General features: G+C 35.9%; 1 protein-coding gene across 50 annotated transcripts in view; it reads left to right on the forward strand.

Annotated features, from left to right (window-relative positions):
• ABI3BP (ABI family member 3 binding protein) overlaps positions 1–12,032 on the forward strand; it is a 255,427-nt gene that overhangs the window by 196,656 nt on the left and 46,739 nt on the right. For all 50 annotated transcript variants that reach the window (XM_024245145.3, XM_024245155.3, XM_063721849.1 and 47 more), the window contains 2 exons: positions 2,399–2,473; positions 11,652–11,711. In XM_024245145.3, coding sequence (XP_024100913.3) covers positions 2,399–2,473; positions 11,652–11,711 — 135 coding nt within the window. The remainder of the gene's footprint in view (positions 1–2,398; positions 2,474–11,651; positions 11,712–12,032) is intronic.

Genomic DNA, 12,032 nt, shown 5'->3' on the forward strand with positions numbered 1-12,032 from the left:
AGTTTTAAGAATATACCAAGTTATTAAATAAACCAAGTATATTAAATTTGTTATTATAATAGGAAACTAAAACCTAACTTTAAAAATAGCAGACAAAATTATATGAGAAGCAGCTCTCAGCTTTGGATTTGAATATAAAGCATAGAACAAAAGTAGAAAACAAATGGGGAGAAGAAACCATGAAAACTTGAATGTTGAACTATAAAAGATGAAAAATACTAAAAAGTAAGACACTCAGGCGTGAATCATGGTCAGTAAAAAAAATTTTTAAGGTAAAGGAGATATGAAGTAATAGGAAAAGTTTATTTGCAATTTTATCTTTTTGAGCTGTACTTTGTACCTACTAAAATGCGGTATAGTAAATCAGGAGCTTGCTCTAATTTTCCATTATTATACTATATTCTAAGTTTCAAATTTATTTCATTTTGACTTAGACTTTTAGCCAACCTTTCTTGACAAGACAGGCTCTTCAGAATAGATAGATTCACATCCTCAGTGAGTTCCACTCTCTAACTCTGAAACCATGGAGTGGCTGCCAGACTGTAATGAGAGAGCCTTCTGATGTCCAGATTGAAGCAACTTCCAGTCCATCAGCATCTCTTGTGGAAAGTAGCTGCAAACCAGATACTTCTGGCTTTGTCAGTACTACTTAATGTAAGGGAACAATTTGAAAACTGGTCATGAAAAACAAAATGCATTCTACTTATTCTTTTTAAAAGTGGGTAGAATTGGGACCTCCTCGTCCCGCAAGAATATGACTCTTACGTAATAGTTTCCAGCAATATCCTGGATTTGTATAGTCTTTCAAGGAGGTGTGTATATGTACACATATATACCACAAAATATTTTAAAGACAAATAGTTGAATCCTAATACTTCTTCCCTTACCCTTGACTAGTTCCTGCAAATTTCAAAAAGTCATTTGGACAGGAGAGTGTCCTGTTTATATGCATGATATCAATACAAACTATTGTTGTTGGGCTGTAATATAATCTAACAATAGTATTTACAACTTAAAGCGCAACAAATTTTGTTCATCCACCTTTCACAGAATAAGATTCTGTAACTTGGGCATGTAACTTTTATTGTTAGTTTTACTGAAAGTGTGTTTATAAATTGGCAACGCTTAAATCTATATTTGGCATTCAAAGGCAAAATGGGATCTAAAATCTGAAAGAAAGCATAAGGAATATTTTATAAGTCAATAAAGTTTGACTTCTTAGATCCCAGTGTTTATAGGTAATAGCAATATTATTAATTGTATACCTAGAATTTCTTATCACCATCAAAATTATGGGTGCTCCTAGATTTCACATGGGCAAACAATGTGAAAATCAGAATATACTCAGATTCTTCAAAACCAAATTTGTGAAGCTCCTTGAGAGTGGAAAAAAAATTTATGATAGTATAATTGTCACATCATTTTGACATTTCACTTTGGATTCTTATAACTGTATCTTGAGTTAGGGCAGGTTTATTGTTTCACCTTAAAAAATGAGAAGCAAGTTAAAATCTGACCTGCAGAACTGGGATATAGAGAGCCCAAGTGTTTAGACCTATTGATAATGTTTGATCCTCAGCATTTGGTTCAAGTCCTGACTCTGGTACTTAATAACCATAACCTCAAGCAGATGATGTCACACCCCCGAAGCTCTGTTTCCTCAGCTTTAAAGAGTAGCTAGTAATTCCTTCCTCCCAACATTATGGTGAGACTCAAAGGGTGTAAACCTTATAAAGGCATTTTTGAAATCATAGAATACACTATAATTGTTAGACTTATTTTCCTGGTGCCTATTATATTAGTACCTTATTATTCCCAAGGAACAGTTGTGGAAATCTAATTTTAGTTGTCAACAAATTCATTTGAAGGTTTCTCTGAGACCAGAGAAATGCAGGGCGGGTAAGATGTGAACCAACCCATTCCATTGAATTGTCCACTTACCACTCTGCTGTTACCTGAGAGGACTTCAAGCATATCCATGCTCCATAGGATTCCACCCTGACCTCACCATCTTTACCTACTTTGTCTTTAAGGAAAGACATAAAAATGGGTTTAAGGAGAAGTCAAGCAAACATATCCAGTAAAGAAAAGCTCTCTTACATTCATTCCATTGTCGTCTCCTCTGAAATAAAGATTTCTAAAAAGTCGTCATCTTACTCTGACACTTTGTAATTTGAAATTTTGCAGTTTCTCGGATTTCACTATTATATAATTATTTGGAATTCTAACTAACCTATTTCTAGAGCTTAAGGTTATGTCATCTGTCTAACTCCTTCTGTCTTCTCTCTAATGCTTTGTTTTATCAGTGTTCAGGCTACACCTTGGCATGTCTTATGTGTTAAGCATGACTGGAAGATCCTGAAACCAAATGACTTACAATATGAGTTCTCTCTTTCAGTTCCTAAGGTGCCCCAGCGTTTTACTGCAAAACCAAAAACGTTACCAAGTCCAGAAGTGTCATACACCACACCTGGTAAATGCTTTATTTCATGTTTAAGCCAAATGCATTCTACTGTCCCACTCTGCTTCAGTGAAACATGAGACTTGGTGGAAGTGAGGTCAATATTTCACTTATGTTTAAATCTCATGTTGTATCATATGTAGTATGATAATTTCAGAAGTTCCATAGGAGTGCCCACTGGTTCATCTAGTAAAGCTGTGATCGCAGTCAAAAGGCAGAGAATTGTGCCAAGGGTAAAATGTCTTTCCTAGAACTAAAGTTCTCTTATTCCCTGACTTACAAAAAATGCTGCCAATTCTACACTATGCTCAAATATTTCACTAAACACAAAGATAAAGACTTTTGTTCTGCCCCACAAATGATAAATTAGTGTTTTTACAAATGGAGGCAATGATGTTTAGCCATTTACTTGGATACATAAATTGTACTATGTCCACATTGAGTTGTTTCCCTGTCACATTCTATTTTACAAATTGATGGAGACATAGCTTGGGTTAAGAAATTTCTTTCACACACACACAATGGTTTCTTTAGCTACAAATCTGTTTTTTGCCAATCATCTGAGAAGGCCTTTTGTTCACATATGGGGAAGGTAATCTCATGTTTGCAAAGTATCCAGGGTAGGGATTTCAAGGACCCAGACATTTCATGGGTATTACCACCACTATTTACATGAAGTCTTCAAGTGGCCTTAGGAAGCCACGGGTAACTGAACAACTTTCTCTAAAAAGCCAAGCTTATTTTTAACTAGAGAATCTGGGAAATACTGTGAGTTTTTTCTCTTTCCTTTTAAAGGTACAATTATTATAAATTCCTAAATGCTCCTAAAAGCATATAGAACATTTCCAGAGCCAAAGAATTTCTAAGCTATAGTTTAAAATGATAGCATTTTGGAAGCAAGCCTGAATTCACTTCCTATGTTTTCCAGATTGTATAAGCAAAGGTTATTATTGCTGCTGTGGTATAGTCAATTTGGTGGTGGTGGTAGCAGGCTAGAGAGAATCTCCTTTGCCCTGAAGTCTAGAATGTAAATTTGTACCACTAAATAGCCAATATTATAAACAGGAAGTAAGAAAAAAAAACCTCATCTCACTTGCAAAAGATCAGCTTATTTTCAATTGTAGAAATTAATGGAAATTAATTTGTTATAGATAACAGTACATTTGAGTGACTTTATTTACTTTTCCTTTTCAGTATAAAAAATATTAGTATAATCTCATTACACTAATATATTGAATAGTTAAGTTTTTTCCTCTTTTAATATTTAATATTTGCCCTACTGGGCATGAGTTGGCCATTATTGAAGCCAGGTGGTGAGTACCTAAGAATTCATTCTACTATTTTTCTATTTTCATATACCTTTGGAATTTACTATCATAAAATTATTTTTAAGTTATATATTTTAAAATCTCTGTTAGCTAGTCCTTCTCTTGAACCACATTCTTCAAATGTTCTCCCACAGCTAAGTTATAAAGAGCGGACCACTTTTGGCAGAAAAAAAAAAAACTTGCCTTAATTCTACCAACACCTTGTTTTTCATACAAACTCTAACCCATGATCTTGATCCCTGTAACAACACAAATAGTTAACAACTATCCCTATTTATACTTTCTATCCAGAGTTTGAATGAGCAGAGTAGAGAACTGCCTCCTGGAGAACTAGGGCCTCTCTTAGTGGTCTTCTGTCACCTCTCCAGCTCCACATGTTCAGAGTTAAGGTTCTGTCCGTAAATCTAGTGTTGGCCCTGCCATATGATCAGGGTTCTCCCTTGCCCCAGGGATGTGGCACCCCCAGGAATAATCATAAGGCAACTCTTACCACATTTCAGTTTTCTCAGAAGTGTTCAAACAGTTTTTAGATTTTAGGTAGGCTCAAATTCACACCCTAATGAACCCAATACTTTGTTTACCAGGTCCTGTGGGTTATACTTCAAAAAACAGAGGGTAAATGACATGTGTAGTTTAATATGTATTAGTATCCTGGAGAAATAAACTCTTCGGTAAAAGTCTAAAAATGTAAAATGTAGTGCTGAGGTCAGGACAGAGTTATGTTTTATTGTGACATTTATCTCAAAATGTATTCTGAGAGAGATCAGAAGTAACAAACTTCAATTTCTTGACCTGTATCAAAGAGGAAGTCAGTCTCAGATTCATTGTACAGCACTTGCATTCTATGGATTCCTAGGCATAACACCAGCTTCATCCAGTGAGGCCTTTAGAAAAAACCTTCCAGCCACTCAGTTGAATTATCTATTACATTTAATGAGGAATCTTGACAAATTGGGCCCACACTCCATGTCCACACCAAAATGAAAGTGGCTTTTCTCCACATCTACCTTGGAAGAATGATTTAGAATTCAGAGAATAGGTGCCATTTAACTTGGAGTCTAAACAGGAGGTTCCTGGCTCAACAGAGTTCTGTATTCCTTATGAGTTCCTTACTACACCAAGAGCTGTCTTGGCTTTGTGGTCAACCTTCTGGCCCCCAGGCATTGGGATAGATTTCAGTCATCAGGAGCAAACCAGGAAGTAAATCTAGATTTCAGCAAGCTATCCAAATCCTCATGAATGTTCAACGTGTCTCTTCCCTTTGGAAAATTCTTATGTGTAGTCACACTCTTCAGGATTTCTGTAGTTAGTTTTATGTTTTCAGTTAAACTGGTTTTAAGGGGAGTTTTTTGTGAACTAATTAAGAATAAGTGTTTAATTCTAAATATTTCTTAAAAATTGAGCCTTAGTGTTTAAAATGATAATTAGAGTTCATAAAGCAATCATTTGCTTGGATTACATACTTTAAAATATTGCCAGATTTATATTAGGGAGAAACCTGATTGGACATTCACCTAATAAATGTATTTTTTCTGATATAGTCTTAGAAGACAATACGTTTAGAATTGAGCAAGCCAAGATAACAATAGTTAACAATTATTTCCATTTATACTTTTTGTCAAAATAGGAGTTGGGATGAGCAGGGTAGAGAACTGCCTCCTTAAGATCATTCTGTTATCATTACTATTCTACAACGTTTCATTATCATCTTCTCGACATTTTGCCGTTTTTTCGTAAAGCTTTTTATTTTTTCCCCTTAAGGATGTACTATGTAATTTTATTCTTTGTTAAAATAGTTTTATTTTTTAAACAATTTTCCTAGAGGCAAGATGTCTTTCTTCTCAAATATGAGAATTCAAATCAGGAGTTTTCAGCAATTTGCTTACTTGCCTGATGATATATTAAATATCAGTATGCTTTTCCCTCAAGTTTTAGTGACTCAGTGCCTTCCTCTTTGCCTCAAAATCTCTTTAAGCTTGTATATGCCGTTGATGTGATTAATAAATTATTTCTTTAGATCTTTCTTTCTTTTCTTTTCTTTTTTTTTTTTTTTTTTTTTTTTGACAGGATATCGCTCTGTTGCCCAGGCTGGAATGTAGTGATGCAATCATAGCTCACTGCAGCCTTGATCTCCTGGGCTCAAGTGATCCTCCTGCCTCAGCCTCCCAAGTAGCTGGGACTACAGGTGTAAGCCACCATGCCTAGCCTAGATTTTTAAATAATGTTTTACAATTCCCTGGAAAAGAATTAGAGACTTTTGGGAGAGGTCAATTTGAGTCTTTAAAATGTTTCTTAGCAAAGTACAGTGCTGGTTCATGGGAATTGCCCACCATTTCCAGATTTGCTCTAAAAAAAAAAAAATGCACTAATGCATGTTCAATTCAGCAAACATTGATTGCCACTTATCTGCCTGGTTCCATGCTTAGGGATAAAATCAGGATTAAAAGAATTCGATATGATCTCTACCACCCAACACAGTGCAGTGGAGAAAACAGGAATAATATCAATAACTATAAAACAAGGCAAATCTCAGTAATTAATGGGTTAGTGATATAAACAAAAAATGAAATAACAGAAAAGTAATACATTCTAAATGTATGAATTAGAGAAGGTATGATCAAGAAAATGAGCTTTAAGATAGATTTTAATAGGCAAGTAGCCATTGACGATTTTTAAGGAAGCAAAGATTCAGAGGTATAAAAAGTGCTCCAGGCTGGGCACGGTGGCTCACGCCTGTAATCCCAACACTTTGGGAGGCCGAGGTGGGCGGATCACGAGGCCAGGAGATCAAGACCATTCTGGCTAACATGGTGAAACCCCGTCTCTACTTAAAAAATACAAAAAATTAGCCGGGCGTGGTGGCACACACCTGTAGTAGTCCCAGCTACGTAGGGAGGCTGAGGCGGGAGAATGGCATGAACCAGGGAGGCGGAGCTTGCAGTGAGCCGAGATCACACCACTGCACTCCAGCCTGGGTGACAGAGTGAGACTCCGTGCTCCATATAGCTGAGAAACAAGCATGATTTAGAATGACTACATTGCTGGCCATATGATGAGATTATTGAGAGATGAAGACTTAATGTAAATTAGATTCATATGTTTGAGGGCTTTTAGGTTATGCTAAGCACTTCAAAATTTTTTTCTTCAGACAATTAGGAGACATTAAAATTTTGTGTGTTTCTTTTTGTAATCACGGGAGTGATGTAATTACATCTGTATTTTAGAAAGATGGCTGTGATTTTTTTAAATGGAATATTAACTGGCAAAAAAAAAAAAAGATTAGTAGCCAGGAATCACTTAGTAGGTTTGCAATAATCTAGAAAGATAAGTCTTAGAAATTGAACTAATTGTGGTAGAAAGGAAACTAAGGGAATAATGCTGAAATGCCTTTGGATATGGAACTACAAAGACCTAGAGAATGACTGAATGCTGTTATGGAGAGAAGAGTGACAATGCTGTTCCTAGACTGGGCAACTAGTAGATAATAATGCCATTAACTGAAACAGGGAATAGAGAGAGGAATAAAGATGGGTGTGTACATGCTAGGCTTGCAGGGCCAGTAGGACTTTGAGTGGGAAGACCCTAACTGATGGTTGAAGATGTTCTCTGGACTTCTAAACAGAAGTCAGGATTTGGGGCAGAGATTTAGGAGCCATTTGTTTACATCTAGATAGTTCTTAAATCTTGGATAACATCATAAAGGAGAAAATATAGATGGAGAAAATAAGAAACCGGAAATCCAATATTTAGGCAGCATAGTTATATTCAAGGAGTAGGCAGAGGAAAAAGAGCTTCCAGATGTTGTCAAAAAAGATAAGAGAGAATCAGGAAAGGAGTTGGGAGATGAGGCAGGAAAAGGCCTAAGAAGGGAAGGTTGGCAATGGCATTGCAGTGGCAATGAGATGGAGAGGGGTCAGAAGAGGCTGCCAGCTTGACTGTGCATGTCCAGAATCCCACTCTCTGAAACCTTTGGGCTGCATGCTTCAGAATTAGCAGTTTCCAGATTTTAGAAACTTACGTGAGTACATATACCACTGATTAGAAACATTAATATGTATTCAGTGAGCAGGGTGAATAGTCTTACCAAGCAGAATAACTAAAACCTATAAACAGCCCTTAGATCAGTACAAGTTATGTTTTGCTATTGAACAGATTAAGAGAAAACTCAGCTTTCAGAGTTTCTGGACCTAAGAATATGATTAAGGCATTGTTGCAGGAAATGAGTGGAGGCTGGACCACAGTGGATGAAGAAAATACATCTAAAAGGTGAGGAAGCCGAGGCAGATATACAGTTTTTTTTTATTACAGGAATGAGAGCAAGAGAGAGGGATTGTTTGAAGGAGAAGCCATGTCAAGGGAATGATTTTTTTTTTTTAAGATATTAGAGCATTCGAGCTGTTTTGTAGGTAGAGGGGAAGTAACATGGAGAAATGAAAACATGGACAAATAGAGAAAAATACAACAGAAATAATGGAAAGTAAAAGGCCTCAAATGAGATAGAAGGGAGGGTGGCCCAAGAGCACGGGAAAAGCCAGCAGGTGGCCTCCAACGGGGCTTCCTCTCAGACTGGACCTAATCGTACAAGGTTAGAATAAAGGAATAGAGAGTATAGATTAAAGGAATAGAATACAGTATGTAGTCTATATGTCTTACTTTTTTAAGAGAATCAGTCTCTTTGTAGCCTATCGCCAGGGTAAACCTTATTGCAGACTTCATATCCTAATTTTATCAAAAGCAAACACATTAATTATTTTCTAACTCTATCAAAACATTCATGCACATTCATTTATGTTTGTCTATGACAGACATTGTGCATTCCTACTTGTCTTGTGTTGACTTTTGTTTGGAGTGGTATGCTTTATTCAAAAAGACAGATTGGTTAGTATAAATGGTATAAGTTGGTTAATATAATTAAATCTAAAATTATAATAATAGTAAATATTCTTATAAAGAAATCAAAACTGCTTTCTCAGAAAATTGTCATCATTATTTTCATTGATGAGTTTCTCCCAGCATGAAAGTGTAGGTTTTAGGGATCATGCTCTTGTTCAATTTAATATACAGAGGAATGCCACATAGGAAAAAAAGAAAAAACAACTTGAATTTCTTGGAGCTGTAGTTGACCAAGTAGGAGAATGAGTCATATTACTTTCCTGTAAATATTTCTATTTCTTTCCTTTCCACTGATTTCACCTGCTTAGGAAGGCTGCTATGACAGTTTATTAAATCATCACTTCACGGTTAAAAAGAAAAGTGCCAATTTTAGCAGCTGGAATCCACATTACCCCAGCCTAAATTCCTCAGTAAACTAGAGCAGCAGTGAATAATGTATTTACAGTATGGTGGATTTATTAGTACTACATCTCTTCTCAGCTTCTCCTTTCCTTAATCCCAGCTCCTTTTTGTTTGGTGTAGTACTGTAACTAACTAGCTTATTTATAAATTAAAGGCTGCTTTGAATGTTCATGGCCTTCACAGAGCTAAATCAAAGTGCCTTCTTCAGCCTCAAGATAAACATTTTGTTTCATTTGCAGCTGGAAATTTCTCATGTTACTATTTGAATCCCCAAAAAAACTACATGCAAAGGCAAAATGTTCACTGTTGTGGTGGGCTTTCTCTACCTTATCAACCACTAATCTTTTTAAAGTTTCCTCTTTTCTTTAAGAAAACAATCCATATTTTCAAATTCCCTTGGATGTTACCTTTTAGCTCATAAAAGTTCTGAGTCAAGTTTCTGTTCAGTGTACCAGTTTTCACAATTGTAATTTCACTAATACTTAGCAGCGTAGTCTAAGAACAGATGTGGCATGCAAGTTAAACATGCTTCCCAAAAACAATAAAAAGAGATTGTTATTTCTGAGGGCTCTGTTCTGTTCCATTGATCTGTATCTCTCTTTTGGTATCAGTACCATGCTGTTTTGGTTACTGTAGCCTTGTAGTATAGTTTGAGGATGCGGAGAAATAGGAACACTTTTACACTGTTGGTGGGACTGTAAACTAGTTCAACCATTGTGGAAGTCAGTGTAGCGATTCCTCAGGGACCCAGAACTAGAAATACTATTTGACCCAGCCATCCCATTACTGGGTATATACCCAAAGGATTATAAATCATGCTGCTATAAAGACACATGCACACGTATGTTTATTGTGGCACTATTCACAGTAGCAAAGACTTGGAACCAACACAAATATCCAACAATGATCGACTGGATTAAGAAAATGTGACACATATACACCATGGAATACTATGCAGCCATAAAAAATGATGAGTTCATGTCTTTTGTAGGGACATAGATGAAATTGGAAATCATCATTCTCAGTAAACTATCACAAGGACAAAAAACCAAACACTGCATGTTCTCACTCATAGGTGGGAACTGAACAATGAGAACACATGGACACAGGAAGCGGAACATCACACTTTGGGGTGGGGGGAGAGGGCTGGGATAGCAGTAGGAGATATACCTAATGCTAAATGACGAGTTAATGGGTGCAGCACACCAACACGGCACATGTATACATATGTAACTAACCTGTACATTGTGCACATGTACCCTAAAACTTAAAGTGTAATAATAATTTTAAAAAAAAGATTGTTCATTTTATATAACCTATTTCTCCACTAATGGTAAAGTGGTGCTTGGCCACCTCATAATAAAAAAAAAAAAAAACAGTTTTCTTCATCTTTCTTCTGAGGCAAAGTTCTAGCCTGAATCATAATTTTTTTTCCAGCATTATATAAGATGCAAGGAAATTACACTGCCTGACAAAAAGATACTGGTGTGTATGAAAGGTTTAGTGTGGTAGGAAAACCTTTCATTGAGAGAGTAGGTCTGGGTAGGTTTGTGGGGAAACTGAGTTGAAGTACTTTACACTATTTGTGGAATGAGATTTTGTTGCAGAAATCTGGTACTAACAAATAGACAAATCACCCTAATATTTTCCCCACTGAGAAATACGGTACCGAGTTTCAAATCTACTGTTTAATTTTGCTAAAATAGAACACAAACATTAAAAAATATACTGGATTTCAGGCACTGCATATACGAGTAGGCCTATTGTTCAGCTGACATTTTTGTCTTTTGTTTTCGTATGCTTATGTCAAGCATGCTTGACACCTAATATACTGGAAGCCACATCACTAAAGAAGACAAAAATGGCAACAGCTATCATTTACTATGTAACAAGCACTATCATTAACTTTACATGTGGTATCTTCTAATGACTAGCTGATTCCTTTTGCTTCATTTTCTCCCCCCAGCAACTGCAAGGCCATTTAGAATAAGACTGTGATATCTTCTTACATATTCAGGATTTTTCCATTTCTTATTGTTTCCCCCAATTTGTAGCCACTTTTGTACTTTATCTAAGATACATATTTTTTTTTAATTTATAAAGGAAAGAGGTTTAGTTGACTCACAGTTTCACATTTCTGGGGAGGCCTCAGGACACTTACAATCATGGCAGAAGGCATTTTTTGTTGCTGTTAGTGGACTTTAAGCATGAATATCAAACAGCAGCTAACCACTTTGTGCAAAAACTGACTTTCTGTTTTGAAAGCCACTTGAGGGAGCTCTACCTCATTGTTTAATTATGTTAGCTATCTCCTCTTCTTCCTCAAGGAAGACTTCAAAATGAACTGTGACTGACTTCATTTCTGTTTCACTGCCACGAGAACCTTCCCTGCATGGTAACATTTTTCCATTTTGAAGAAAACAGGCATCTTCTCAACTTTGGTCATTAACCATTGTAAAAATACTTTTGCTTCATTCATGCTTTCTGGGATTTTTATATCTGTGGGTTAAGCTCACTCCAGTTGGGATATTCAGAGTAAGCAGTGTTTTATAATCTTTTTCTTTCAGCTCCAAAAGATGTGCTCCTTCCTCTTAAACCATACCCCGAGGTCTCTCAGAGCGAACCTGGTAAATTAATTATTTCATCCTTCTGGCTAAGAAGTATATTTTTCAAAAAAAATTCTTGAAGTAAATATATTTTTAATGGTTGTGATATGGAAGAAATTTAGAGAAAAAATATGGGTATGAAATGCATATTTCTTTTGGGTAAATGGAATCATCTGGTTGAAATATTTTCCTTGGTGAAGTGAGGGAATAGTACATAGATTCATTGAGTAGATCATGCTAAAATTATAAATATCATTGTTAACTAAGCCAACTCTCATATCCTTTCAAAATGTAAATATAGCTACATTATAACTATGGATGTACTTTTAAGTAAAAAAAAGT

This window comes from Pongo abelii, chromosome 2 (assembly GCF_028885655.2).
Source record: "Pongo abelii isolate AG06213 chromosome 2, NHGRI_mPonAbe1-v2.0_pri, whole genome shotgun sequence".
NCBI lineage: Eukaryota > Metazoa > Chordata > Mammalia > Primates > Hominidae > Pongo > Pongo abelii.